At 61.4% G+C, this 26,565-nt stretch overlaps 2 protein-coding genes across 6 annotated transcripts; both read right to left on the reverse strand.

The window, feature by feature from the left end:
• Positions 1–589: 589 nt before the first annotated feature.
• On the reverse strand, positions 590–19,328 carry EPS8L2 (EPS8 like 2). Its single transcript, XM_025287080.3, has 21 exons — positions 19,253–19,328; positions 16,929–16,989; positions 16,770–16,825; positions 15,938–16,002; positions 7,160–7,321; positions 6,649–6,798; positions 6,472–6,551; positions 6,252–6,394; positions 6,103–6,173; positions 5,819–5,945; positions 5,573–5,661; positions 5,365–5,439; positions 4,976–5,124; positions 4,753–4,882; positions 4,530–4,642; positions 3,085–3,190; positions 2,412–2,525; positions 2,090–2,159; positions 1,801–1,981; positions 1,549–1,681; positions 590–1,477 (listed from the first exon to the last, which is right to left on the reverse strand). The coding sequence occupies exons 2-21, from the start codon at positions 16,970–16,972 to the stop codon at positions 1,394–1,396; spliced, it is 2,142 nt and encodes a 713-aa protein (XP_025142865.1). The 5' UTR covers positions 16,973–16,989; positions 19,253–19,328; the 3' UTR covers positions 590–1,393.
• On the reverse strand, positions 16,781–26,298 carry TMEM80 (transmembrane protein 80). 5 transcript variants are annotated; one of them, XR_006641144.1, is made up of 9 exons: positions 26,168–26,298; positions 24,131–24,150; positions 23,283–23,376; positions 23,102–23,194; positions 21,752–21,957; positions 21,202–21,208; positions 19,253–21,066; positions 16,929–16,989; positions 16,781–16,825 (listed from the first exon to the last, which is right to left on the reverse strand). XR_006641144.1 is itself a non-coding variant. In XM_044943902.2 (6 exons), the coding sequence occupies exons 1-5, from the start codon at positions 26,184–26,186 to the stop codon at positions 21,752–21,754; spliced, it is 432 nt and encodes a 143-aa protein (XP_044799837.2). In that variant the 5' UTR covers positions 26,187–26,298; the 3' UTR covers positions 21,044–21,208. The 5 variants fall into 5 exon arrangements, 3 of the variants coding, with proteins under 3 accessions (XP_044799837.2, XP_025142871.2, XP_044799836.2); XR_006641143.1 differs by having other exon boundaries at positions 21,202–21,289; XM_044943902.2 differs by lacking the exons at positions 16,781–16,825; positions 16,929–16,989 and having other exon boundaries at positions 21,044–21,208.
• Between the last annotated feature and the right edge of the window lie 267 nt (positions 26,299–26,565).

Consider the following 26,565-nt stretch of genomic DNA (forward strand, 5'->3'; position numbering starts at 1 on the left):
GGTAGCAGGTGCACGCCCCCTCCTGGCCTGCCGGTTCGCAATGCGCACAATGGCCAGCAGAGGGCACCACAGGCCGTCGCCGAGGGTGGGCCTGGTGTGGTCTCGCCGCCGGCCAGGCGCCCTGTGCGCGCCCCTGACCCCTGCCTTCAGGGCCCGCAGTCCCTGCATCGGCCCCACCCTCGCCGGCTGCCTTCCCCGCCCCGCAGGCCCCACGCCCTCTCTGGGGCCCCTCCCGTGGCTTGGGGCTCACCCTCCGAGTCTAGTTTCTAGTTTCGATCTTGACCCGGTGACTCATGCCCCCTCCCTGCTGGAGGTTTGACAGACCTGCTCCCACCCCTCCCATCCAGCCTTCCGGACCTCGGGGCTGGGAGAGCTGCGGCCCTGCAGTGGGCACACAGCCACAGCTCTCAGGAGTATCCTCTGGGCCCTCTCGCCCGGGTGTGGAGGGGTGAGCAGCCTCAAGGGAACGTCCCCAGCCCGGCCTGGCCACTGCCTGCCTCTGCCCAGCAATTCTTCCAAACGTGCAATCCCAGGGGGGCTCCAGAACCCACAGCGACCCCAGCGCACCTCCAAGACACAGACACGGGGCTGCTGGGAGACTGAAGTGGTTTAATGGTGTGGATCCCGAGCCTTGGTCACCTCTCCTCCTTGGGGTGTGATCGCAGAGTCCAGGGCTCCGAGACTCACCTCCCACTGCACAGCAGGCCAGGCGGAGCAGGCCTAAGACCGGGTCAGAGGAAGCTCTGAGCGCCTGAGCTACGCGGAGGGCTGGGGACAGGTGTGGGGGGGAGGGGGGGCCCGCTGGGGACAGGTGTGGGGCGTTGAGGGGTTCCCAGGGTCAGTCCTCTGGTGAAAGGGGTTCAGTCCGTCCTCAATCCTCCAGGCGGTGAAGGAGTGCCCCAGGCACACCCCACTCCTGGGGGGAGCCCCCCAGGCCACCCCAGGAGACCAGAGGACTGGGTGAGTGCTGAGGCGGTCTAGGCCCTCAAGGGGCACCAGCCTGGCCAGCTCAGAGCCAAGGGCAGCGGGGTGGCTGAGGTCTGCTGCCCTCGGCCCGCAGCCGGCCTTTGGGGGGCGGGGAGGGGGTGCGGGGGCGAGGCCTGAGGAAAGGTCCCTGACGGCTCTGGGGATTCCTGCGGCCTCGGGAGCAGGGAGTACGGGCAGCGCTCCGGGGTCAGGGGGCAGGCGGAGGAGGGGCTGGCACCGCCTGGCGGCAAGTTTGGCTGCGGTGAGTGTGGGGGCGGCCCGGGGGGCGTGCGCGGGGGCAGCGCCGAGCCGAGGTCAGGCCCCAGGGGCCCCAGCCAGCGTGACTGTCCATCCGAGTCCTGGGTCCGAAACACGTCAGCGAACAAAAATAACACTCCAGCCGCGGGGCGCGTCCCCAGCCGCAGGCCTAACTGTCCTCCTCTGCGCGCCTCTGGGTCTTGGAATGGAACTTGCTCATGAGCTCCTCCAGCTCCGACCCACCCTGCTGCTTCTGGGGGAGAGGGGACGTCGGTCAGGGTCCCGCCAGCCGCCGTCCCGGCACCGCGGGGCGGACGGGCTCACCTCCAGGAAGGCCTTCTGCACGGTGAGCTGGCTGTACACGCGGGCGCCCTCCTCCCCGCACACCTTCCGCAGCTCGTCCTTGTTGAGAGAGAAGAGCTGCGGGCCGGTCAGGACGCCCAGGTGCTCCACGACCCTGCGGGGCGAGCGCCAGCGTGAGCGCGGCGAGGGCGCGGCCCCGACCCCGCGCGCCGAAGGCCTGGGCCTCCCTCCCGGCGCGGACCTCGCCCCACCGCTCACCCCACCCCCGCTCACCGCGCGCTGAAGGCCTTGGCCTCCAGCCAGGCGCGGACCTCGCGGGGCCCGGACGCGTGGGTGAGCGGCGGGGCCGCCGGCTGGCTGCGCTCCACCCGGAAGGGCCGCGCCGGCTGCGCGCGGATGTTGCTGATCTTCTTCACCAGCTCGTCGTTGACTTCATCCATGTGCTGCATCAGCTCTGCGGGTGTCAGGCGCTCAGACCCGCGCCACCTGACCGAGGGCTCCCCTCCCCCGCCGCCTCCCGACGGGGTGCGGGCCGCTGGGGTCCAGGGGCCCCATCCCTCACCGTCTTTGTTTCCGGCAAAGCTGGGGGGCAGCTTGTGGGTTGGGCTGGCAGGACCCCAGTATTTCACTCCCTGCAGGGGGAGGGGGGCAGAGCACGGGGTGGGGGCGCCGTTAGGTCAGCTCGGCATCCCTCCCCAGGCCTCTCTCCCCACTCCCCGTTCCTCCCCCCACCCCCAGGACCTGCTCGGAAGCCCCACCTTCCCAGCCTGGGCCCAGACCCGGGAGCTTTCATCAGTCCCCGCAGGGAGGAGTCCGAGCTGGGTCTTTCGCGACCTCACCCCGCCCCTGCCGACCGTAGTGGGACAGGGCAGACCTCCCCTCACCTGCTCCTGGGGGGCGTCCTCCAGCCGGGTCTCTGCCAGGATGTTGCCGGGCACGTAGCCTGCCTGGCCGCTGCGATTCCGAAGCTCCCACCACTGGTGGCCGTCCTCCAGCACCTGCAGGCCCCGCATCCGCCCAAGCAACGGGGACCAGTGTGGGCTTTGGGGACCACCAGGGGGAGCCCCCTTTACCAACGGGCCAGAGAGGGTTCTGCAGTGCCCCCGAGCCGGCCCATGCCCAGTCCCGTGATGATGACCACATCCTGGCCAGCACCCCTGGCCCCTGGCCTCCCACTCTGCTTCCAGTCCCCCTGGGGTGTCCTGAGCCTCTAGCCTGACTGTGGATATAGATCACTCCCCCCCCTGAGCCGCTCCACTTTTTAGTGGGTGGCCTGGATTCAGGACTGGCACGAAATACGGGAAGTGCCTTGAAGGGGCTCCCGGGTGGATGTGAATGACAAGGCTCTGCTGGGTTGGGGGGTTCCTCACCCAGCACAGGGAGAGTCCTCCTTTTTCCTGAGTCCTGCCCAGCTCAGGGGCCCTTAACACCCCTCTGAGATCCCCAAAGGGGATCAGCCAGGCTGTGCTGGGGGTGCCAGGCTGAGGACCCAGAGTGGAGCCCCGGAGCCAGGCAGACGCCTTTTCTGAGACACCCCCCCCCGTAGCCCCCACTCACCTCCAGGACCTCGTCCCTGAGTACCGACAGTTCGTTGGCATTGCGGGCCGTGAAGTCATAGAGGACCTTGACGTACTTGGCCATGGCTGGCACAGACTCGTAGCCTCTGTGTGGGACAGGAGGGACTGAGGCCCTGCACTGGGCTGGGGTCTCTCCTCGGCCTGGGGCCGGGCCGGGCACAGCTTCCCAGGTGCGTGGCTGCCTCCCGTCTGCGGCGCAGAGGCTGCGGCTGTCAGCTGGGCTGGAAACTGTGACAGCCGCGTTGCGTCTGGGGCCCCCTGCGTGGGGGGGCAGCAGAGGCGGGTGGCACGCGGGGGCCTGTGGGCACAGCAAGGCCCGCCCCAGCCCAGGCCCCCTCAGGAGTCTCCAGGTCCAGCCCCCAGGGGACACAGCATCAGCTGACCATCCGGGGCCGGGCAGAAGCTTTCAGAGCCACAGCGCCTCTGGCGCTGCAGACAGCGCATGGACCCGCACCACACGGGGTGTCCCAGCCCCTGGAAGGAGCAGGCCTGTGCCTGTCACCCGTGCTGGGCCATCCCTCCTGGACAGCCTGCTGCTAGGGCACAAGGGCACCGCTCACACAGGTGTGGGCTCAGGACCCGGGCACGTGGGGGGTGGGGATGCGGTGGCTCCTGGGGCCCTGGCTGGGGGTGTGTCAGGATGGGCTCGGGTGGACCAGCCAGAGGCTGGAGATCAAAGGATGAAAATGTTTCTTAAAGGTGACCCTAGGCCAGGGACCAGGGGCATCAGGCGGCTGATGTGGGGCAGAAGGAGGGGCACACTTGTCTAAACATGGATTCCAGCTCCTCCCTTCCTGAGACTGAATCCTGGGGTCTGGGAGGTAAGGTGCTCCCCACACAAGTCTAGACCAGGACTGAGAACAGAAGAGGAGAGGAGGGGAGGAAGGACGGGGACTCCCCTAGGCCCTGGGGCTGGGAGATGTGGTCCATGGAAACGCGTATGGAGCGGGGAGGAAGGCTGTCCCCATGGGGACCCTAAGCCTTCTCCTCGGGCTCTGAGGCTGGGTCTAAATCAGCCCCGACTGGGTGGCTGGGATCGGTGAGACCACTTAAGTCCAGTGGTTTAGTACGTTTCTACAAGTTTCTAAAGCATAAACATGGAGACGGGAAAAGGTGACGTATCAGGTGGTGGATTTACACGTGCTTTCCACGTTTTCCCAACCGCACACAACAGAGCTGAAAGGAAACGCTGCTCCAGTGCGGAAAAGGCTGGCGGTCGGGACGCGCCTCTGGCCGCCATCTGGTGGCAGGAAGCCACCGCAGTCGTCCAGTCGCTGTGAACCGCGCACACCGGGCTTCCCTGCCCTTCACTCTTCCCCCAGTCTGCTCAGACTCCTGTCCACTGAGCCGGTGATGCCGCCCACAGCAGAGCCTCGGTGACTGGAGGGGTGAGCGGCGCCCCGCCTCACCCTGAGGGGAGCTTACCTGTGAGTGTGCTGGGAGCTGACCTGGGGGAGGACGTCTCCTGGGGGCGTGGGCTCCGGTACCAGGCCGTGCTTCGGGGAGTTTCTAAAGGACGGTCGGCTCACCGGAGCCGGCTGTGGGGAAGCAGGCGCCTAGGTTTGGTGTGCGGCAGGGGCTGAGCCAGGAGGGCGGGCAGTGAGCGGAGGGCAGAGGTGGGGTCGGAAGGGGCTGCAGGAGCTCTGACCTCGTCGCCAGGAGCTGCCAGCCCCTCCACCTCCCAGGGGGCGTCCTGCAGCACGTCCAGGGGTGGCTCCCAGCCACTGTGGAACCTGGGCACGTATGGGGGCGCCTGCGGCTCCCGTGGCCACTCAGAGCTGGGGCGGAAGGGCCTGGGGTGAGCTGCGCCCGCTGACCGAGCCAACCCCGCTCAGGACCCCATCCTGGTGTGCCCCGTGCAGCTGCCCTACCGGGGGCGTGTCCAGGTCTCCCCCAGGGATTCCCACAGTGCCATCTCCTTGGGGACCAGGTGGCCACGCAGGAAGCCCACAGCGTCGCGGGACAGCAGGGGCCTGGACACAGAGCGAGCGATGTTCGGGCCACCGCAAGTGCTGACGATCTGGGGGGCACAGCGGGGCTCAGAGGGGGCTGCTGGCCGATTCCCCCCTCCCCCAACCCCTCCCCCACTCCCCTCCCCTCATCTCCCAACCCCTCTATCCCCGGCAGCGCTACAGGCTGGCCCACTGTGTCCGCAGCTCTGAGCGTGGATGCCAGCCCCAGCCAACTGCCCAACGTGGGCACCTGCTTCTCCCAGTCACCGGCAAGCCCCCAGGTCCCCGCTTCCCCCAGCCCCAGGCACCAGGTCCAGAGGTCCGAAGAGGAAGTGCACCAGCTCAGCCGCGCTGGGATTCTCGATGTGCTTCTGCAGCTTGGCCTGGGGGAGGGGAGCGGGCACACGGGTGGGGGAGGGCAGCGGGCACGCGGATGTGGGGGGAGGTGGCACCGCGGGCAAGCGGGACCCCATCCCCCACGTCAGCTCGGCGGGACGGGGCGCCCCTTGCCCTCACCAGCAGGTTGAAGGCCAGCTTAGTCTTCTGGAAACAGTCCACAAACTCAGCCTCCGAGGGGGGCCGCGCCCGTAGCGTGAGGACGCCCTCTGGACGGGGGCCGGAAGTTAGCCTGGCTGGCCCGCTGTCGCCGTGCCCGGCGGGTCTGGCCTCAGCCTGAGGCTGCCCACCAGCTCGGCCGCACCTTCCTCTGTCAGGGGTCACTTTGCCCCCCGCCCCGCCCCCGCGCCCGCCCCTGCCCCGCACCTGCCGGCCCCTTCTTCCCCTTCTTCTTTCCCTTCTTGCGCTGGTTCAGCTGCTTGAAGGCCTCCGCCGCCTTCTGCAGCCGCGCCACGAACCACTCAATGTCGTCCAGGGCGCAGTTGAGGATTTGCTGGGGTCAGATTAGGGCAGGGGTCAACCTCAGGCGGCCCGACCCGCCGCAGGGACACCCCCACCTGCTGCCTCTTGGCCCCCGGGCCGGGGGAGGGTGTGGTTGGGGGGCTGGTCGAGGGGCCCGGAGTGCCTGGGGCGCCCCGCGCGAGACCCACCGTCTCCTTCTCAATCCTCTGCGCCAGCGCGGCCCGCGGCTCCTCCTCCAGCGACTCGCGGCGGCGGAGGCCTGCAGGGGGCAGAGCTGCGGCTGACCGGCCCGCTGCCGCCCCTGCTGCCGCCCCCAGCCCCGCCCCGCGGGGCCCACCTAGCTCTCCCAGCGGTGTCAGCAGGCCCACTCGGTTCTTGGTGGAAGGGGAGTCCCCGCCGAAGCGCTGGAAGGGGATGGGGGCCGGGCCCGGGGCCGCGGGCAGGATCGACCGCCGCTGCCGGATCTTCTCCAGGTGGCCCCTGAGGCGGACGAGGGGCGGCTCAGCCCGGTGCAGCCCCCGCCCAGGCCCGCCGCCCCAGTCCCTCCGAGCCCCTACTTGAGGGTCTGCGGCCGCATCTTCTTCCCCAGGCGGCAGTCAGCCAGCGCGCTCTCGATGTCCTCCTGCACGAGCTCCGCCTGCGGGGTGGGGCGGGGGGGGGGGGGTCGTCAGGCCGGCTCTGAGGAGGGACGCGTGCCCCCGCCCCACCCCCGAGCCCACGGCCGCCCGCCTCACCTCCACCTCGTCGCAGTGGAAGAAGTGGACGTCGGGCTTGCTCTGGTCCGCGTCCTGGCACACGAGCAGCAGCACGGACGGGTAGCGCAGCTGGTTGAGCACCGTCTGGCTGTGCCGCACGCTGGGCAGAGGGAAGTTCTCCAGCTCCTCCTGAGGGACAGGAGGCTGGGACCGGCTCACGGGGGCGGGCTCAGGGAGGGGGCGCCACGGACACGGGCTGGCTGGCCTGGCCTGTAGCCTTCACGCCACAGACACGGCCCAGAAGGGACCGGCGCAAAGACGCGGCCGGCACCGGCGAGGTCCACACCACTCGCCCGCCTTGGTCCAGCCCTGGAGGGCTCTGGCGAGAGGGGCGTGGCCCTGTGGGCGGGGCTCCCCTGACTCCAGCCCGGCCTGGTCCACCTGGCCTCTGCTCTCCGCCTTCAGGTTCCACAGACAGGCTCAGCGCGCCTGGGTCGCTGCCGCCACCCGCCTGGCAGAACCAGCCCGCGCCCTCCTCCCGCCGAGGTACCTGCGACTCCATATCCAGCAGTCGCAGCGACTGGTCGTTGACCTGCAGCAGCATCTCCTGTGTCCAGATCTTCTCCTTGGAGCTCAGCTGCACCAGCTTCCGGATGGCGTCTTCCACAGACGTGATGGCCTCACTCTTGTCCATGATGAACGTAGCCAGGTGCTGGGTGGGTGGGCAGGGTGTCACCCTGGGTGCAGCCCTCCTGGTGTCAAGGGCCAAGGGGCTGTGCCTTGGGGTCTGAGGGGGCCACGCCAACCCTGGGGCTCTGAGGGGAACAGCCCTGACCTGGGGGTCTGAAGAGACAAAGCCCCACCTTGGGGCTGTCTGTGGAGGCCACAGACAGGCTCCGGTGAACCCCTTAGCAGCCCTGCACACATCCCCCGCAGCCTCGTCCGCCCGTGGCTCGGGGATGCAGGCCCCCTGGTCCCCTGCAGCCGGGCGGGGCCTCCACTCCTACTGTCTCTGCCCACCTGGCTGCTCCCAACTCACTCTTCCTTCCAGACGCTCCTGGGGCGCTTTCCTCCTTGACTGCCCAGCCACAGCCTCCCTGTCACCACCTCCCTGACCTGCCCTTTTGTTTATCGTCCTGATTTACGTGCGGTACCACGCGCTTCTCTGCCGCCTGCCCGCTGTCTCCCGTGACAGGGCCGGGCCCACGGCAGGCCCCCGGGGAACGTGTAGGGAGGAAGTGAGCAGCCCACAGGGGCCCCCGGGCGGCCAGCCCTGCCCACCCCCTCCTCTCTCTGGAAGCCTGGCTCAGGTGCCTTGTCCTCCCAGGAGCCCCCGAGTGTCTGTGCCAACCTTTGCTGAATTCAGGAAATGGTGCTGAGACAGCTGGGTGAACACTGACATAAACTCTTAAGCAGGCAAGGCTTAGCCACAGAACTGGATGCGTGAAGGGTGACTTCACATAACCTCAGACAGGCTTCTCCCCCGGGGGACTTTGCTAAGCCAGGAAGAAAACCCAGATACTCAGAAGATCAGGACTTCCCTGGGGGTCCTGTGGCTAAGGCTGTGCTGCCGCTGCAGGGGCCACAGGTTCGATCCCTGCTTGGGGAGCTAGGATTCCACGTGCCACGCAGCATGGCCACAAGACAAAAAAAAAAGGAAATAAAAAGACAAAACCCATAAATCTGACCTAAAAAAACATTCTGCTTGTGAAAAAAATACCACATACAAAGTTCTAAAAAAGTGAGAAAACACAAAATAATAGCTATAATAGATTTGATGCAGACTAATTTTTTTTAAATAGAAAAAGATTGATCTGTATTACAATGATAGTTCTTACTTTGTTAAGAGCTCTGTTTTGTTTAATAATTAAGAACACCAACAGTAAATGAATAAATAATGAAAGCATACGTAAATAAGTATAAAAGATTAACGGCCCGATTGAAAAATTGACACAAGGCATGGACAGGGAGTCTACAGGGAAATAGACATGGAGGAACCCTTTGGTTAGAAAATTATATGCCGGGGACCCCCCTGGCAGGCCACTGGTTAGGACTCTGAGCTCTGACTGCCGAGGATCCAGTCCCTGGTCTGGGAACTTAGATCCCACAAGCTACATGGTGCAGCCAAAAAAAAAAGAAGAAAATTTTATGCAGACTCATTCAATACCAGAATTGCAGATTGAAGCCTCATGAGACTATTCCTTTAAGAATGAGTTTCCCCCATTCGGTTGCTCTTGTGGGCGACGCTGGCCGGTTAAGATGTGGAGAAAGGGGGCCTCGCCTGGCAGCTCCGGGAGGAGTTGGTGACACCGGGCAGGGCCAGGGGCTTCCCTCTCATGTCTCCACCCAGGCAGCCTGCACACGTGCAGCTGCAAGCCCGCTCCCCGCACAACCCAGAGGCCGGGCTACAGGGCCACGGGCAGCTTCGAGAGGGAGCAGAAGCATGCAGAGACTGTCAGGCAGCCAGTCTGTCTGCAAAGCATACCAAGCATACCGCCCGTGCGTTCCGATCCCCTGAAGACACAGCCTGTGTCCTCTGACACAGTAGGGTTAAATCAGCAATCAATATCAGACTCAACTGAGAAACCTGCTAACCAGAAATTGAGCAACATCTTTCTAATTACTCTGGGTCCACATCTGTGGAAACTGAACAACACACTTCCAGACAGCAAGTGAGTGAAAGGGAATCAATCACCAGGAAAATAAAATAGCCGGTGACCAAGAACAGACACGAAATGTACCCAAACTTATGGGATGTAGCAAAGGCAGCGCTAGAGGGAACTCACGCCCACAAATGTTTACATTGTTAAATGCTTAAAAAGAAGAAAAATCTAAACAACCCATGGGCCAAAGAAGTCACAAGGAAAAGTAGAAAATATTCCAAGTTGCATCAAGGTGGACAGGGTTAGAGATTATCACAGTCAGTGAAGTAAGTCAGACAGTTGTCTTATGATGTCACTCATATAGGACTTCCCTGTAGCTCAAGTGGTAAAGAACCTGCCTGCGAAGGAGACCAGGGTTCAGTCTCTGGGTCAGGAAGATCCTCTGGAGAAGGGAATGGCAACACACTCCAGTGTTCTTGCCTGGAGAATCCCATGGACTGAGGGACCTGGTGGGCTACAGTTCGTGGGGTCTCGAAGAGTCAGACACGACTGAGTGACTAACACACATCACTCATATGTGGAATCTAATTTTAAAATACGATACAAATGAACTTACTCACAAAACAGAAACAGACCCACAGATTTCAGAAACAAGCTATGGTTACCAAAGGCAATAGCAATGGTCTGAGCATTCTTTCTTCTTTCTTTCTTTATTTTATTTTTATTTTTTTTAGCATTCTTCTTAAGAAACTAGAAAATGACAACCAAATGAAACCCTGTGGGACTTCCCTGGTGGCCCAGTGGCTAAGACTCTGCAGGGGCGGGTGTTCAATCCCTGGTCAGGGAACCAGATTCAGTGAAGATGGAAGATCCCACGTGCTGTAGCTAAGGCCTCTCACAGCCGCGAAAATAAAAAAAGGAAACCAGAGCAAGTGGGAAAAAGGGAATCACAGCCGCAGAAATAAATGTTAAAAAAGGAGACCAGAGCAAGTGGGAAGAAGGAAATTAAGAGCAGAAATCAACAAACTAGTAAAACAAACAGAAAAATCAACAAAGCCCAAGGCTGGTTCTGAAAGGATTGATGAAATTGATAATCGCTTAGCAAGACTGATCAAGACAAAAATGGAGAAAACACAAATGATCAATAACCAGAAGGAAGGAGGGGACATAACTAGAGATCATACAGGCATAAAAGTGAATTCATAATAAAAGAAACCTTGCCAGAAAGAAAACTGTATATTCAGGGCCTCACAGGTGAATCCTAACAAATACTTAAAGGAAAAAGTCACAACCTTCCATTAACTGTTTCTGAGGACGAGAGGAGCAGCAACATCGCTCCACTCATTTTATAAGGCCAACATAATTCTGATACCAAAACCTACCAAGGGCTTTGCAGGAAGAGAAAACTATAGACCAGTGTTCTAATAAATATTGGTGCAAAAAATCCTTAACAAAATATTAGCAAATTAGTCTTGCCAACACATAAAAAAGATAATAAACCATTAATAAATGAAATGTATCCTAGAAATGCAAGGCTGGTTCAACATTTTAAAAAAACAGAGTGGAGGGAGGAGGGTTCAGGATGGGGAACACATGTAAACCTGTGGCGGATTCATTTTGATATTTGGCAAATCTAATACAGTTATGTAAAGTTTAAAAATAAAATAAAATTAAAAAAAAAAAAAAATAAAATAAAATAGAAAAAAAAAAAATAAATAAATAAGAAGGATCAATAATAAAAAAAAAAAAAAAAAAAAAAAAAAAAAAAAAAAAAACAGAGTGATTCAGGACTTTCCTGGTGGTCCAGTAGTTAAGAACCTGCTTGCCAAAGCAGGGGACACAGGTTCCATCCCTGTTCCAGGAAGATCCCACACACCAAGGGGCAGCTAAGCCCATGTGCCCCCGCTACTGAACCCGAGTGCCTTAGCCCGCGCTCTGCAACCAGAGAAGGCATCAGAATGAGAGGAAGCCCATGTGCAGCACAGCAGACCCAACGCAGCCAAAACACCCAAAAACCCAGCACGATTCATACGTTAACAGGACGGCAAGGACATCTCAATTGAGGAAGCACTTGATAAAATTTGACAACTTTCGTGATAAAAACTCTCAGCAAACAAAAGAATGGAAAGGAACTCTCCCATTCTCGTAAAGGGTACCCACAGAAACAGGCAGCTTATAAACCAGGGAATTCGGAACACTTTCTCCTGGACTGGACACAGGCAAGGCTGCCACTACCATTATTCTGGAGCGCCATCCTGAGGGCTCTAGCAAGGGCAACAAAGTAAGAAAGATGGAGTGCTTAAAATTAAGAAATTAAGTACTGTATTTGCAGACAAAACGACTCATAAAAAATCCAATGAATCTACGAGCAGTTCCTGAAACAAATAGACGAATTCAGCGAAGTCTTAGGATACTCAATCACTTTACAAAATTCAGTTGTACAAAACAAATGCTACAAGACAACTGGAAAATTAAATTTAAAAAATGATATAATTTATAACAGTATATCAAAATCAAACACCTAAGGAATATTTTAACAAAGAGCTGTGAGACCTCTGCAGTAAAAATCACAAAAAAGGCCTGAGAGAAATTAGAGAAGACCTTTAAGTGAAGAGCCGCCATGTTTGTGGGTGGGAAAGACTCAACGTTAAGTCTCCCTAAACTGATCCTTGGACTTGACTCAGTGCAAATCAAAATTCTAGCAGGCTTCTGGGGGGAGGGGTGAAAATGGACAGTTTGATTCTAAAATGTAAATGCAAGCCCAAAGAACTTAGAATAGTCAAGAAAACCTTAAAGAAAAAAAACAAAATTGCCTGGTTTCAAGATGGTTAATAAGTAGGAAGAGGTAAAATTGTATGAAGCACAGAGAATCCAGGAACAGACCCATCCAGACCCAAATAGTCGATCTTTGACAAAGGCACCAAAGTGCTTATGAGGGAGAAAAAATAGCTTCCTTGGAACTGCACTTCCCTACAGCGAAGGTTAGCCTTGAGTCTCAAACCAAAAAATGAATTTAAAATGGGTTATAGCTCTAAAAGGTGGAAGTGGTGACAGAATCCCTCTTCGTGGGCTCTAAAACCACTGCAGATGGTGACTGCAGTCATGAAATTGGAAGATGATCACTCCTTGGCAAGAAAGCCATGACAAGCCTAGACAGTGTGTTAAAAGGCAAAGACATCACTTTGCCGAGGTCTGTATGGTCAAGGCTGTGGTCTTTCCAGTAGTCCTGTACAGATGTGAGACAGGACCATAAAGAAGGCTGAGCGCCTAAGAATTGATGCTTTCAAGCTGTGGTGTTGGAGAAGACGCTTGAGAGTCCCTTGGACAGCACGGAGATCAAACCAGTCAATCTTAAAGGAAATCAACCCTGAATACTCATTGGAAGGACTGACACTGAAGCTGAAGCTCCAATACTTTGGGCCACCTGATGGGAAGAACTGACTCAATGGAAAAGACCCGGCTGCTGGGAAAGACTGTGGGCAGGAGGAGAAGTGGACAGCAGAGGATGAGATGGTTGGATGGCATCACCAATGCAATGGATATGAACTTGGGTAAACTCCGGGAGATGGAGAGGGACAGGGAAGCCTGGCGTGCTGCGGTCCCTGGGTTCTCGAAGAGTCAGACGGGACTTGGAGACTGAGCAACAGCAACACAGATCTAAATGTAACAGCCTCGACTACAAAGTGGGGCTTTCCTCGTGGAGCTAATGGTAGAGTCTGCCTGCCAATGCAGGAGACGCAAGAGGCCTGGGTTGGATCCCTGAATCGGGAAGATCTCAGCCCGTGGGGTCACAACGAGTTGGACATAACTGAAGCGACTTTAGCACACACACAAACTACAAAGTATCTATAAGAAAATGCAAGACGTTTTCAGAGCCTTGGGTCAAGCAATGACCGAAGCAGATAAGACTTCTCAAGCTCCCCAAAGCAACCTGACCATGAAAGAAAAAAATGGATGTGACTGGAAGTCATCAAAATTAAACATTTCTACCCGCTTCAACACAGTTAATGCATGTGCGTTGACAAGCCAGACTGGGAGGAGGTATTTCTTATCCATACACCTTTAGCTGAATGCGAAGGACCCCCCACTGTTCAACAAGGAGCCTATACATCTGACGTGGACACAGGCAGCACCCCACGAAGGTCCAGGGGCCAGGTGGGGCTTTGGACCTGGAGAACTCTTCCGTACACACAGCATCTTTGAAATAAGTTTACCAAGCAGAAGAGCAAAGATGCTTGTAAACGCTAACGAATTCAGTTTTAGAGGATTCTCAAAAACGCGGAACTGCAGGAATGGAGGGCGGAGCAATGCGGGGTGGGGGCGGGGGCAGCCACAAAGGACAGGGCCGTCCGGTGTCCTGGGCGCGCTGGTGCAGAACCTCAAGCTCCAATCCCCGAGGCCAGCTTCACAGGCTGCTGCTGCTAAGTCGCTTCAGTCGTGTCCGACTCAACGCAGCCCAAGAGATGACAGCCCACCAGGCTCTCCCGTCCCTGGGATTCTCCAGGCAGGAACATTGGAGTGGTTGCCACTGCCTTCTCCACACGGTGTGTTAGTTTGGAATAAAGAAACAAATCCACAAGCCTTGGGCACCCCCTCCCATTGCCAGGGTCGGTCTGATCTTGTCGCCACCTCTCTCGGCTTCAGTTTCCTCATCTGGGTGGTGGTTTAGTCACTAAGTCGTGTCCGACTCTTTGCAACCCCATGGACTATAGCCCACTAGGCTCCTCTGTCCCTGGGATTTTCCAGGCAAGAATACTGGAGCAGGTTGACATTTCCTTCTCCAGGGGATCTTCCTGACCCAGGGATGGAACCCATAGACCCGCATCTCCTACAGGCAGATTCTTTCAGTTCTGAGCCACCAGGGAATGCAGGCGGGGCCACAAATCACCCACTTCCTCAGCCCTGCTGGCTGCTGAGTGGGCAGAAGAGGTGTCCTGAGCTGGGGTCCTTCAGAGGCTGCTGCTGCTAAGTCGCTTCAGTCGTGTCCGACTCTGCGCGACCCCATAGACAGCAGCCCACCAGGCTCCCCTGTCGCTGGGATTCTCCAGGCAAGAACACTGGAGTGGGTTGCCATTTCCTTCTCCAATGCATGAAAGTAAAAAGTGAAAGTGAAGTTGTTCAGTCGTGTCCGACCCACAGCGACCCCATGGACTGCAGCCTACCAGGCTCCTCCGTCCATGGGATTCTCCAAGCAAGAGTACTGGAGTGGGGTGCCATTGCCTTCTCCGCCTTCACAGGCTAGTTTGGACTAAAATCTAGGAGAAGGGCTGGGAGGCCCCAGTGACCAGGTGGCTCCTCACCAGGAGGGCAAAGTCCCTCTGCGGAGGGCTGCCCTGGGTGCTGAGCCAGCAGCAGGCACGAGCTGGCTGAACAGAGGCCTCCTGGGCAGGCTGGCACGAGGGGCTGATCACAGCACAGCCCCAGGCAAGAGCCCTAGGACCCCCTTGGCTCAGTGGACCCGCTCTCTAGACAAGAAGGCTGAGGTTCAGAAAGCAGTGACTCCCATGGCTTCTGGGGCATGGAGGGTTCTATGGGGAGGAAGGTATTTACCTTCCTGCTCCAGGGTCTCCCCCATCTTCTTGCTCCAGGACCCCCCTACCTTCCTGCTCCAGGGTCCCCCCACCTTCCTGCTCCGGGGTTCCCCCACCTTCCTGCTCCAGGATCCCCCACCTTCCTGCTCCAGGATCTCCCACCTTCCTGCTCCTGGACCCCACCCTCACCTTCCTGCTCCAGGGTCCCCCCACCTTCCTGCTCCAGGACCCCTGCACCTTCCTGCTCCAGGACTCCCCCACCTTCCTGCTCCAGGGTCCCCCCACATTCCTGCTCTGGGTCCCCCCACCTTCCTGCTATGGGGTCCCCCACCTTCCTGCTCCAGGACCCCACCCTCACCTTCCTGCTCCAGGACCCCTCCACCTTCCTGCTATGGGGTCCCCCCACCTTCCTGCTCCAGGGTCCCCCACCTTCCTGCTATGGGGTCCCCCACCTTCCTGCTCCAGGACCCCACCCTCACCTTCCTGCTCCAGGACCCCCCCCACCTTCCTGCTCCGGGTACCCCCCACCTTCCTGCTCAAGGTCCCCCCCACCTTCCTGCTATGGGGTCCCCCACCTTCCTGCTCCAGGACCCCACTCTCACCTTCCTGCTCCAGGTACCCCCCCTTCCTCCCTCCTCATCCTTTCCCAGCCCTCTTGTCCTACAGGTTTGGACAGTGACCAGGAACCAGGAACTTGCCAGCTGCCAGGAACAGGAAGGTCATTTAAAAAACATGTTTCCTGGGTTCTAAATGTGAACTAAAACTGACCCGGGAGCAAAGGCCTCCTGAGCTGTCAGCTGGTCTAGAGCTCTCAGATGGTGCGGTCGCCCATCCTTCCCAGCTCCATGGGAGTGGCTGTCAAGGCCCCCAGGAGGAGCTGAGAAGCGAGTCTGATGGCTCCACCCTCCCGCTCCAGCCTCCGCTGTGGGGCCAGGAGGACAGTTTTCTCCCGACTGGGCCCTCCGTCTGAGGGCTGCAGGGGCACCCAGAGCCCATCCTCTCCCTGACGCAGCCCCAGGGCTCCTGCGGCTCTCACACTGGGAGCTCCCAGGACGGGAGGGGGGCCCCCCACTTGCTGGGAGCTCAGAATGTGGCCTGCTGCCGGACCATGCCTCCCGGGGCTTCCGTTTCCCTACTGGCCTGGGGACTTGGGAGTACAGAGCAGAGGAGCGCCCTGCGGGGTGGGGGGCTCACCTGGACGTGGTACTGGGAGGTCTCGTGCATGATTACGTTGGAGTTGGAGTACTTCTTTCTCTGCTCTGAACAGGAGACGCTGTCATTCGGCCCAACAGGCAGGACCCGGGCATGGCCAAGGGGAGGCCAGAGCGCAGGCTGCCTGTGGGCCCCTCATGACCGCCAGGACGGACGCGGGCACGCAGAATAGGGGGCGGCCTCTCCTGGCAGAACCTGGGGTTCCCTCTGTCCACAGGAGGGATCCCCAGCTCCGCGAGGTGAAGGCACGGCTGTGCCCAGGTCTGCCCTGGAGCGGGTGTAGGAGGCTCAGCCTCTCCCCGCGGAGGCCGCGGGCCCACCTGCCTGGGGAGGGGTCTCGTCCAGGCCTTGCCCCGATTCTAAGAGCTGCCAGAGACCATCTCCCTGCCCCTCCCGGGGCTCCTTGCTTTCCAGGGCCTGCATGACTGGGGGAAGGTCAGAGCTGGGGAGGGGGCTGGCCAGGCCCCGCCCTCCAGGAGCAGACACTTGGCACTCAGCCCAGCAGGAGCCCCGGCACCCTCCCCCCCGGAGGATCGGGTGGCAGAGAGGAGCGCAGAGAATCAATATTGATGCTCCCTGAATTATTCCTAAGGCCTCTCCCCTTACCGGCCCACTGGGGGAGGGCTGTTCTGTGGCCAGAGTTTGGAGGCGGGGCCTGAGCACCTGTTGGTTGGTTTGGGCCCAGGAGCCTCCTCTGGGGGCCCAGGCTGATCTGCCTTCCCCGGTGGGGGCCTGGCACAGCCCTGGGGAGGGCTGTAGGGGAGACCCTCCCCGCTGAGCTGTCCCCAGCCTCCTGTTCTTACACCTCACTCACCAAACAGGTCCTTGGCACTCATCTTGGGCACACCGTCAGACCGGCCCAGGCTGCCACTGCAGAGGAGGGGCTGGTGAGGGTGGGGCCATGCCACACCCCTCCCTTGGGACGGCGGGGCGGGTGGGGGTGTTGGGGGGGGCGGGTGGGGCGGGGGCTCACTTGGCGGCACCCGGGCAACAGCTCACGGACCCTGCTTGGCTCATGGTGTCCTCGCCGGTGGCTGGCGGGAAGAGGGCAGACCTCAGTGTGGCCGGAGTCCAGGGCTTGGTGCCCGGCCCACACCTGAGGGGACAGGGGAATCAAGCGACCCCTCGGCCGGACCCGGCCGGGGCCCTGCCGCTCCCATGCGGGGCCTGGGTCTCCTCCTCCCCACCCCCCAGGCCAGGGCCTGGCCAGATTCCGCAGGGTGCCTGGGCAGGTGGTCCTCAGGGAGCAGAGCCCAGCCTTCTGGACACAGCAGGCCCAGTCCTGCTCCACGTCCCGGCTGGTGCTCAGGGGCCCCCAGGGTGTGCCAGCAGGGGGGCCCCAGCCCCAGAGGCTGTCTGGGGTAGAGTTTTGAGGAAGATGTCCCGGGGCTCTGCAAGGGCCTCAGGGGAAGCAGGCACCTTCCAAGCAGAGGGAATAGCAAGTTTAAAGGCCCTGAGGCAGGTCAGAGCCAGACAAGGCAGCAGAGGCTGAGGCGATAGCCTGGCGAGGGAGGCAGGGGCCTAGGGACACAGAGCCACCCCCTGGGTGCCAAGCACAGCCTGGCATCCCTGGGCCAGGATGACGTGCCCTGTGGGATTCTGTGCTCCGTGGGGACACCGGGGCCCACACTTGCACCCAGCAGATGTCACCGGTGACACCATCCATCTGTGGCTTTAGTGTTAGGGGCCTGCAGGGTCGGGTCACAAGCCAGGGGTGCTGGCATCCAGGGCAGGGACTGCCTAAGACTTTCTGGCTTGACCAGGTTCTACCTACAGAGAAGCTCCCAAGAGGGTTGAGGGACTGGGGGCTTCAGGTCACCCCCCCACATCCCCAGGGTCTGGACTTGGCAAGATTCCTCTGCCCATCTGTCTGTGGAGAATGTCCGGAATGCTTCTGACCTCAGTAGGTGAACCGGAGTGTTTGCTTAGTGGGATTCCTGGCGGGCTGAGCTGAGGGTGCTGGGCACGTGTGTCCAATACACACACACACACACACACACCACTGGGTGAAACCCAGGCCTGTGGGCGGACACCTGGGTTGTTCTCTGACTCCCTGGGGTGGGGTGGGGGGCTCAGGGCTGGCCAGGAAGGTGATTCTAGGCGCTGGCATCTGGGCTGGGGAGCAGCTGGGGGAGGGGCTGCCTACAGGGCGGGAGTGGGGAGCACGGGCTTCGGCCGGCTGGGGTGGGGCCGGCACTGGCCCTGAGGGCCACGGGCTGCACTTCGGTTGCACTGTGGCCATTTTCCGGGTGCACAGGGATGACCGCATATTGTGCCGGTCAGGCCTGGAGGGGAGGAGGCCCCAGCAGGGCAGGGAGGGCGGAGGGAGCAGCTCCAAGTTCAAATTCCAGCTCCCAGAAGAGTGACCTTGGGGAGGAGTCAGCTTGAGGCCAGGGAGCCAGGTGGGGCCCTGGGACGGGGGAGCCCCTCCGGCTGGGCTGTGCCCAGGTCTGGACGCTGCGGGCACTGCTGGGTGGGGCAGGAGTCACTGCTGCCATGGGCAAGGCTGGAGCGGAGTAGGGGGTCCCAGGGTCAGCTGCCCTAGCGGAGGCCGGGGCAGAGGAGTCGCCCGCCAGGCCCTGCCTCCCAGCAGAGCTGGGGCTGACTATCTGGGGGCAGGGACACAGGTGGTCAGTGGGCACTTCAGAAGCCCGGGAGCCCTGCCCACCGACCTCCCCTGCCATGGCAGACACCTGAGACACAGGGGCTGCCCAGGCCAGGCCAGCACAACCCAGACTGGAGGCACATGGGCTGCACCACGGGGCCCCCAGCTCCCCCTGCCCTCCACCTCCCACACCCTAGACTTGACCGAGTGCCTGACCCTGGACTGGGGCTCACTCCCCGGCTCCCACACCCAGGAAGCCGGCCCCAAAGGAGCCCCCAGCCTGCCTGGCATCGGGGTCGGGGGGCGGGGTCCAAGGCCTTTGAGGGGCAGGAGAACCCCCTCAACACCTTCTTCACTGGAGGAGGGGCTTCCTCCTACTGAGCCCAAGGTTGGGAGGGGCTGTCTGACTCAGAAGCCACTGGCGTACAAACATCCCCAGCTCACGGCGCCGCCCCAGGACCAGACGGGGCAGGCCAGGCCGCAGGCCCCGCTCCTGGCCGCCAGCCCAGGGAAAACCCCGCGGACCCGGCGCGGCCCCTCTCGCCTATGCCCCGCGCGGCCCAGCCCGGCCTGTAGACCCAGGCGGAGCCCCGCGTCGTGCCGCCACTTGGGGAAACCGAGGCCCGGGGACCCGCCGTCCGTCGCTCCAGCGCCCAGCCGGTGCGGGCTCCGAGCGGGGTCGGGGCGCTCACCTGCTTTTCTCGCAGCCCCGCTCCTGGCCGTCCGTCCGCTGGTCCCTTCGTCCGCGCGTCCGCCCGCCCGTCTGTCGGTGCCTGGCTCGGAAGGAGGGAGGGGCGCGCGGAGGGGCCGGGGCGGGGCGCGGGGAGGAACCTGAGCGGCAGGTTAGTCACCTCGCGCGGGCTGGCCCTGGGCAGGGGCGGGGGCACGCGAATGCCCCGCCCCCGAGGCTCCCGGGACAGTGCCCCCACCACACACGCCTTCTACCTGCGCAAACCCCACCCGGAGAGCGGGGCTGCCGGTGGGCGCGCGGGCGGGGCCGCGAGCCCGTCCCTCGCGGGGGTGCGCAGGAGGGCGCACCTTGAGGTTTCGAGGTCCTGCCGGCAGGCCGAGCTGCCTGCAGATCCCCGGGGAGGGCAGACGTGCCCCTGCTAGGTGCCCCCAGCCTCAGGGCCCCAGGACTCGGGGACCGAGGCCCATTCTCTTCGCCTGGTGCCGCTCTGGTCTGGAGGGGGCGCCAGGGCCGTGTTTCAGTCTATGAGTCTCCAAGGTAGGGCCATTGGCCAGAGACCCTGCAGTCCTGTGCCCTGAGCCGGCCAGGTGGGGGGTGGAGAGGCGTCCTCCTAAGTCTTTCTTCACGCTGCCCAGCCCAGGTGGGCACTCCGTGAGGGGTGGGGTTGTTCCTTGGCGGGGGTTGGGATGCCTATGGCCCAGGCTGTCCTTGAGTGGCCAGGCAGTCGGTGTGAAGGCGCTCCAGGCAGCAACCCCTGGCCTCAGGCCAGGCCCCAAGCTCTGCCGGTAGTTGTCTTTCCTCCTCCTGAGCTGACCCCCCCAGGATGCTGCTGCCCACCAAGCTGGGTGAAGAGGAAGTGAAGAGGAAGGCAGGCACCCCCAGGGCTCTCCTACTGTTTCTGGGTGGGGGAAGCAGGAAAGCGTGTGTGAGGCGTCGGAGTCCCAGGGTCGAGGAGAGCTGGGCAGCTTGCCAGGAAGCCCCGGGGGAGGAGGCACCCTGTCCTGGAATGTCGGTGGCACTGCCCCTTCCCACACTGTGGGGACCTCCCTGCCCACGGCCTGGGGTTCCAGGCGAGCTTGCACAGGGGCGCTGGGAGTGGCTTCATCCTCCGGCCCAGCCCTGCCCCTGAGCCCTGGCTTCCTGATTCTCCCCATCTGCTGACAACCCCGAGGGGAAGGGAAGCCTGCCCTCGCCCGCTCTTCCTGGAGGCTGAGCCTGAACAGGCAAAACGGGAGAAAGGAGCCGCCCAGGTGGGCACCCTCTGCTCTTCAGAGCAGGAGAACTGACCCCCTCAAGGATGCTGCTGGGAGCCTCGAGTCCCAGACTGCCTGTGGCTACCTCCAACATGGAGTGACTTGTGGCCAAAGCGATGGGGGTGTCTAGGGCCTGGCCCAGATCCTTGGGAGGGTCGCAAACCCGAAAGGCATCTTGCCACAGGGAGCGGCTGTGGCATCCTCGGAGGCTTCCGGAGCGTATGCGGGGTGCAGGGGGTGGGGCTCCGCTGGACGCAAGGAGGGCTCCACAGGAGGGCACCTCGCCTGCCCTCGGGTTACAGGTGCTCACGGGTGCTGAGCCCAAGGAGTCAGGGGGCAGAGAGGCGCTCCCGCGCCCACTCGGCCCTGAGGACAAGACCAGTGGGATGATAATTCGGCCCCCCTCTCTGAGGCCAACCCCGAGGAGGCCCAGGCCGGTGGAGTGCTGCTCCAGAGCTGCTGGGCCTGGGCCCTGATGGACCTGAACTGGGTGGAGGGAGAAGCCTGGAGGCAGGTGGCTTCAGTCAGGAGTAGTTGAGGGAGGTATAAACGTTCCTTTATTCTAAAGATACAATGAAGAGAAAATATCTAGATATTCAAACACAGTGTTATTCGAAACAGAGAAAATGTGCAACTGAAACAAATGCAGGAAGGTCACTAGAAAACACCAGCTCAGATTCCTCCCGGGAACACTCACCGAGGATCTGTGAATGGCACAAATCCCCAGAGAACGCTGCCGCCAGCTCCCGCAGGTCTGCAGCGTCCAGATCACCTTTCCTCAGCACCTCCGGGGAAAGGGGGATTAGGCAGCCCGCGAGTACCTCCTCTGGGAGGCAGAGCCCAGGACCCCCAAGCTGCCCTGCAGCTGCAGGGGGAGCAGAGAGCCGCAGTCCCTGCCTGGGGTGGGGTGCCTTGGACCCCGGGAGGCTCTGACCTGGCCGCCTGCTTTCCGAAGGGCCTCAACCCCCTCCGCACCCCAGGGATCACCAGCCAGAACCAGAACCCTCTCAGGTTCCACCCCCACCCTACCCCCCGAGCCTGCCCAGGGCCCCTGCCGCAGCACTCTGTTCTGTCCTGGTGCCCAGCCCCACCTCTGCCGCGCACACCCCACTGCAAACACCCAGTCTCTCTAACACTGGGGCCGGTGAGCACGAAGATGCCTTTCCTGCTCGAGGGGACAGTGGGGGACCATCTGCCCTGAGGAGGGCTCCTGTCCAGGGCTGTCCCACGGGGCTGGCACTGCTCACCTAGCTGACGAAGGCAGCAATGGCCACCACCTGCAGGACAGCCTCCAGGCCGTGGACTGCCAGGAGCGGGGCGCCGAGGGCCAAGTCTGCACGCAGTACCAGGGTCTGCCAGAGCAGGAAGTAGGCAGACAGCAGGGCGCTGCCCACGGTGAGGACCAGGCTGGTGGCCAGTGGCACCTCAGCCTCCATCAGGTTGCCCATGGTCCCTGCAGAGCAGAACTGACGTGATGGGTGGGCAGGGCCTTCCGGACATGGGCGCCTGGGAGGGCCCTGGTAGCGCGGCTGTGAGACCAGAGCCAGTTTGTGACTGTCATGGGCCATCTGAAGGTGTCAGGGGGCGACCCCGAGTGACCATCACGGGGGACAGGAGTGCCCGCATGAGGCCCTGCTCTGGATGACCATCAAGGGGACGGGAGTGCTCTCACTGAAACCCTCCTGAGTGACCATCACGGGGGACGGGAGTGCCCACATGAGTGACCATCAAAGGGGAGAGAAGTGCTCTCACTGAGGCCCAGCTGTGGGTCTCCAGGTCAGCAGTGGTGGGGCAGCAGCAGTCTCGATCTCTGAAAGTGATCCCAACTGTTTTCTGACAGTTTTTCCTAATTCCACATGGACTGAGAGAATTTTCTTTAAAATTTCCAAAACCGTTTTCCTCTACGCTGTCATTCTGGAAGATGTCACACACACTCACAAGACGACAAAGCAGCTGCACGTCTCACAAACCAGCGGCAGGCACTTAAGATGCTCACCTCCAGCTGCCCCAGGTGTGAGGGGCACACAGAAGATGCCCAGGGGCCCCGGGGGTGAGGGGCACCGGAAGACGGGCGGGGGCAGAGGCCGTGTCTCGCCCGCCCCCTCCCGCGTCACATGCCCGGGGCCCCGGGGGCGAGGGGCACCGGACGACGGGGCGGGGGCAGAGGCCGTGTCTCGCCCGCCCCCTCCCGCGTCACATGCCCGGGGCCCCGGGGGCGAGGGGCACCGGACGACGGGGCGGGGGCAGAGGCCGTGTCTCGCCCGCCCCCTCCCACGTCACATGCCTGGGGCCCCGGCGGTGCCCGCTGTTCTCTTGTATCCGCCGCTCTGGCAGCAGGAGGGGAGCACCCTAACCCTAACCCTAACCCTAACCCTTTAAGAGACGTGCTTGTGTCTGTGTGCCTGCGATCGGAGTGGGAAGGCTGGGCGCTGGCGGTGAGCTGTGAAGCGGGCAGGGGGACACAGTTCTATCAGGGCTTCTACACTGTGGGGGCCTTAGGGGATGAACTGTGATACAAAGTGACGAATGTTTAAAGGTTCCGTGTGAAGCTAGCAAGGCTGGTGTCTCAAGTACTATATGGTTTTCAGTCAACTCACCGAAGTATAACCGAATCGCTTCCAGAATCCCCATCAGAAACAGCAGAGTCAGGTCGAGGACCAGGCAACTGTGAGGATAAGTGAAAACCTGACCTGGAGACAAACCAGCAACAGAGCAGAGATCTCGTCACAGGCGCCAGGGCGCCCACACCTTCGCACTGCCTCTTCCCACATGACTCACTTTTATACATGAGCAGCAGGAACGTAGCTAGGAAATACAGGGCGTAGTACGTTCCACTCAAACAGAGCAGCATCTGCAGCGGGAGCGACGAGAGCTGGCCAGCGGTTAAGGACTCTCAGGCCCAGGAGACAGCCCTGCCGGGGCACCCGCCCCAGGGAGGCCAACAGGAGGCTCTGACGTCTGTTCGGAGGCCCTGTGGGTGGGTAGGTCCAGCCCAGGCCCCTGTGGGTGGCCATGGACACCTGACCACCGGCCCCTGCCAGGCTTCCAGTGCCGCCTCGCCTGGCAGGGCCCCTGTGGGATGGGGGGCGGGGCTGGGCTTCCCTCCCAGGACACCGTCGCCTGAGGACCCAGCACACCTCTGGTGACCGTAGGCTGGAAAGCCTCGGCTTCCTGGGCTTTCCCAAGTGCATCACCCTGATCTGGGTCCCAGTTATAAGACTGAAAGCAGAAAGTGACTTTTCCTCATTTTCTTCAAAGAAAATGTCTTTCTTTGAGGGATGGGGGCGGGGTGGGGGGGACAGTTAAATTTTTTGCCCAGAGCTTTGCTCAGCTCCAAACACTTGTCGTTTCTCTAAGTGTCCCAGGCGAGGGTTTTCAGTTTCCTGTGCCTCCTGGGTGGGAGTCAGGCAGGGCCAGCGCGGGGCTGAGCAGGAGGCAGTGGTGGAGGAGGTCTGTCAACTCTTTCCACCTGGCAGAGGATGCCCCCCCAACTCAGAACCCACAAGAGAGGTGGGGGTGGGGCTTAAAGGAGCAAAAAGCAGGAGCCAGGAGCCAACTGCAGGTGCCCTGTGTGGAGGCCTGGGTCCTGGGCTGACACAGGGCCAGGGGACAGAGCAGCAGGATACCACCGTGGAGGAAGCTTTCCCTGGAAGAGAAGGAACCAGTCAGGGAGGCCCCAGGTCTTGGCCTGTTCTGTTGTCCAGCATCACTGGCCCACAGCGAGGCTCCTTTCCGACACCTCTGCACCTGTCATCCCTCCAAGGAGGATCTGACCACCTGCTGTGCTGAACCTGAGGCGGGGAGGCAGGGCGTCCTGACGAGATGAAGCCTGGACGCACGCTCGACACTAAAGGCCAGGACAGGGGGATCTGCTCCATCGCCGGGGAGGAGCCAGACATGCAACTTTCTTGTCTCCTGTGGCTTCTGCACCTGGCCCCTCGTGTGCAGACGAAGACCTTTTCTGATTCAGGTCTTTGTCGTTGATAAGAGACATTTGCTTTTCTCTGGAATTTTACTCATAAAATTAAATCTCTCCCCAAATAAGCATTTCCTAAGCTAGCAATCCAAGTTCTTTCCACCCACTCCCACCGCACAGCAGTTACGCATTCTCCCTGCATCCTGAGATGAGCGTGGGCCTCAGAATCTGCCAGCAGCAGGTGGGATGGTGCTCTCTCCCACACCACATCCTCCTTAGTCCCAAGCAGGCAAGAGAGAAACCTTTGGCCTGACTGAGCTCTGGGGGTACGTCAAAGGGTTAGACCCTGCTTCCTGGGCAGATCCGGGGTCCTCTAGCGAGTCTCACTTGGGTAGAGGTCTTAAGTGGTTGGAATGGGACATGGGCGACGGAGAGGCAGCAGGTGCTGAGTGCAGGGGGCCAAGGTGGGTGCCAGCCCCATCATTAATAAAACCCGCGTGGCCATACAGGAAGAGTGGGCTCTATGCCGGATGCGCTCTTTTCCAAGCCCGGGGAAGCTCGGAGGCCTCACTACCTGTCACCATTTGGGTGGACTTCTCGCTAATCAGGAGTTTCCTCTTTTCCGACCCTTCTCTTGACACTGTGCTGCAGAACTTCAGATCTGCCGCCTGATCATTGTTACAGACTGAGATGGTGGGGCTCAGGGAAGATACCTGTAGAAAACCCGTCAGCTATTTGGGATTTAAACAATGAACGGCAAGGGTAGCTACAATCAGATACGGTGTTCCAATGATTTCGGATCTACAGAAAGACGCTCATTCTGACAAGACAGCCGGGGCTTTTAGGACTTCACATTTTTGTCAATGATCTAATGCATTAACAATGCGGCTGTGAACAGGTGTCCATGTTAGTCACTCAGTCGTGTCCGCCTTTTTGCGACCCCATAGACTGTGGCCCACCAGGCTCCTCTGTCCATAGGATTCTCCAGACAAGAGTACTGGAGTGGGTTGCCATTCCCTTCTCCAGGGGATCTTCCCGACCCAGGAATCGAACCCGGGTCGACTGCAGGCGGAGTCTTTCCAGTCTGAGCCACTTGTCAGAAGTTGGATGCAGAAGCAAAGAGAACACACGTCTTCCCTTTGGTGACACAGGAAGGGTGTGAAGGGACCGTGCCCTGGTGGGAACGCGATTTTCACCGCATGAGAACGTGCAAACTTCACACCGGCGGCCCGGCACCAGTCCGCGCTTTGGAACTCCGCGGCCGGGAAGCCCGGCGGGCGCTCAGAGCACGGACAGCGCCGCCGGCGGGCTCGGCGCTCCAGACCCCCGGGCCCGGACGGCGGTGCGGAAACGGCTCTTCCCTCGCTCGGGTCGAGCGCCCCGGCCGCCGGGAGTTCGCACGGGCCCCCGCGCAGGGCGCCGCCGGGCCAGGCTAAGCCGAAGCGGGGAGCCCCCGCCTCCCGGCCTCAGACCAAGCCGTCCCGCTCGCTGCTGGCCGAGACGCACAGCGGCGCCCGTCTGGGTCGAGGGGCGCCGCGCGTCGCCCGGGGGAGCCGGGACCGCACGGCCGCGGGCCCGGGGCGGGCTCTGCGGGCGGCGGCCTCCCCTAGTGACCACGCTGAGTCCACTGGTTAATAACACGCGCGAGGTGTCCCCGCACCGCGAAGAACCGAGCCAAGCGGACCGCTCCCCCGGGGGCCCTCTGGGACCTCCCGCCCCCGCCCCTCAAGCGCCGCCAGCCGCTCACCTCGCCGCGGGGCCGCCATCCTGCCCCGGGCCCCGCCCCGCTCCCGCCCGCCCCGCCCGCCGAGTCCGCCGCGATCCCGGCAGCCTCTCGGCGCGGGGCGCGAACGGAGTGCCTTCGGCCATTTTCGCTTCTGCTCCCGAAGGGGCTCGACGGCGCCGCGTTTCGGGACTTGATTCCGAACCGTGGCCGAGGCCCGATTAGCCTGTCCGACAGCGCTCGGGCACTTTCGGCCAGGAGGAGGAGGCGAGCCGAGACGAGAGAGGATCCCGGCTCGGGAGCGTTCGGCCCCTCTCGGCTCCTCCTCGGGCGGGCTCGGCTCCCTAGGCGGGCGGAGCCGGTGGCGCAAGGGTTTCTAGGCCGGGCCGCGCCGCGTCGGAGGCCGGCAGAGGCGGCCTCAC

Source organism: Bubalus bubalis, chromosome 5, assembly GCF_019923935.1.
Source record: "Bubalus bubalis isolate 160015118507 breed Murrah chromosome 5, NDDB_SH_1, whole genome shotgun sequence".
NCBI classification, from domain to species: Eukaryota; Metazoa; Chordata; class Mammalia; order Artiodactyla; family Bovidae; genus Bubalus; species Bubalus bubalis.

Bases quoted from the DNA above. Each gene is read 5' to 3' on its own strand.
- EPS8L2 (XM_025287080.3), bottom strand. From the start codon at position 16,972: ATGAGCCAAGCAGGGTCCGTGAGCTGTTGCCCGGGTGCCGCCAA. The intron at 5,125-5,364 runs GTGCCTGGGGCT...TGTGCCCCCCAG, and splicing joins TCTTCGGACCTCTGGACCTG to ATCGTCAGCACTTGCGGTGG. The intron at 4,643-4,752 runs GTCAGAGCTCCT...GCTTCCCCACAG, and splicing joins TGGCAGCTCCTGGCGACGAG to CCGGCTCCGGTGAGCCGACC.
- TMEM80 (XM_044943902.2), bottom strand. The intron at 23,377-24,130 runs GTATCCTGCTGC...ACCGCTGGCCAG, and splicing joins GGAAAGCTTCCTCCACGGTG to CTCTCGTCGCTCCCGCTGCA. The intron at 23,195-23,282 runs GTGAGTCATGTG...GTTTGTCTCCAG, and splicing joins CCTGCTGCTCATGTATAAAA to GTCAGGTTTTCACTTATCCT.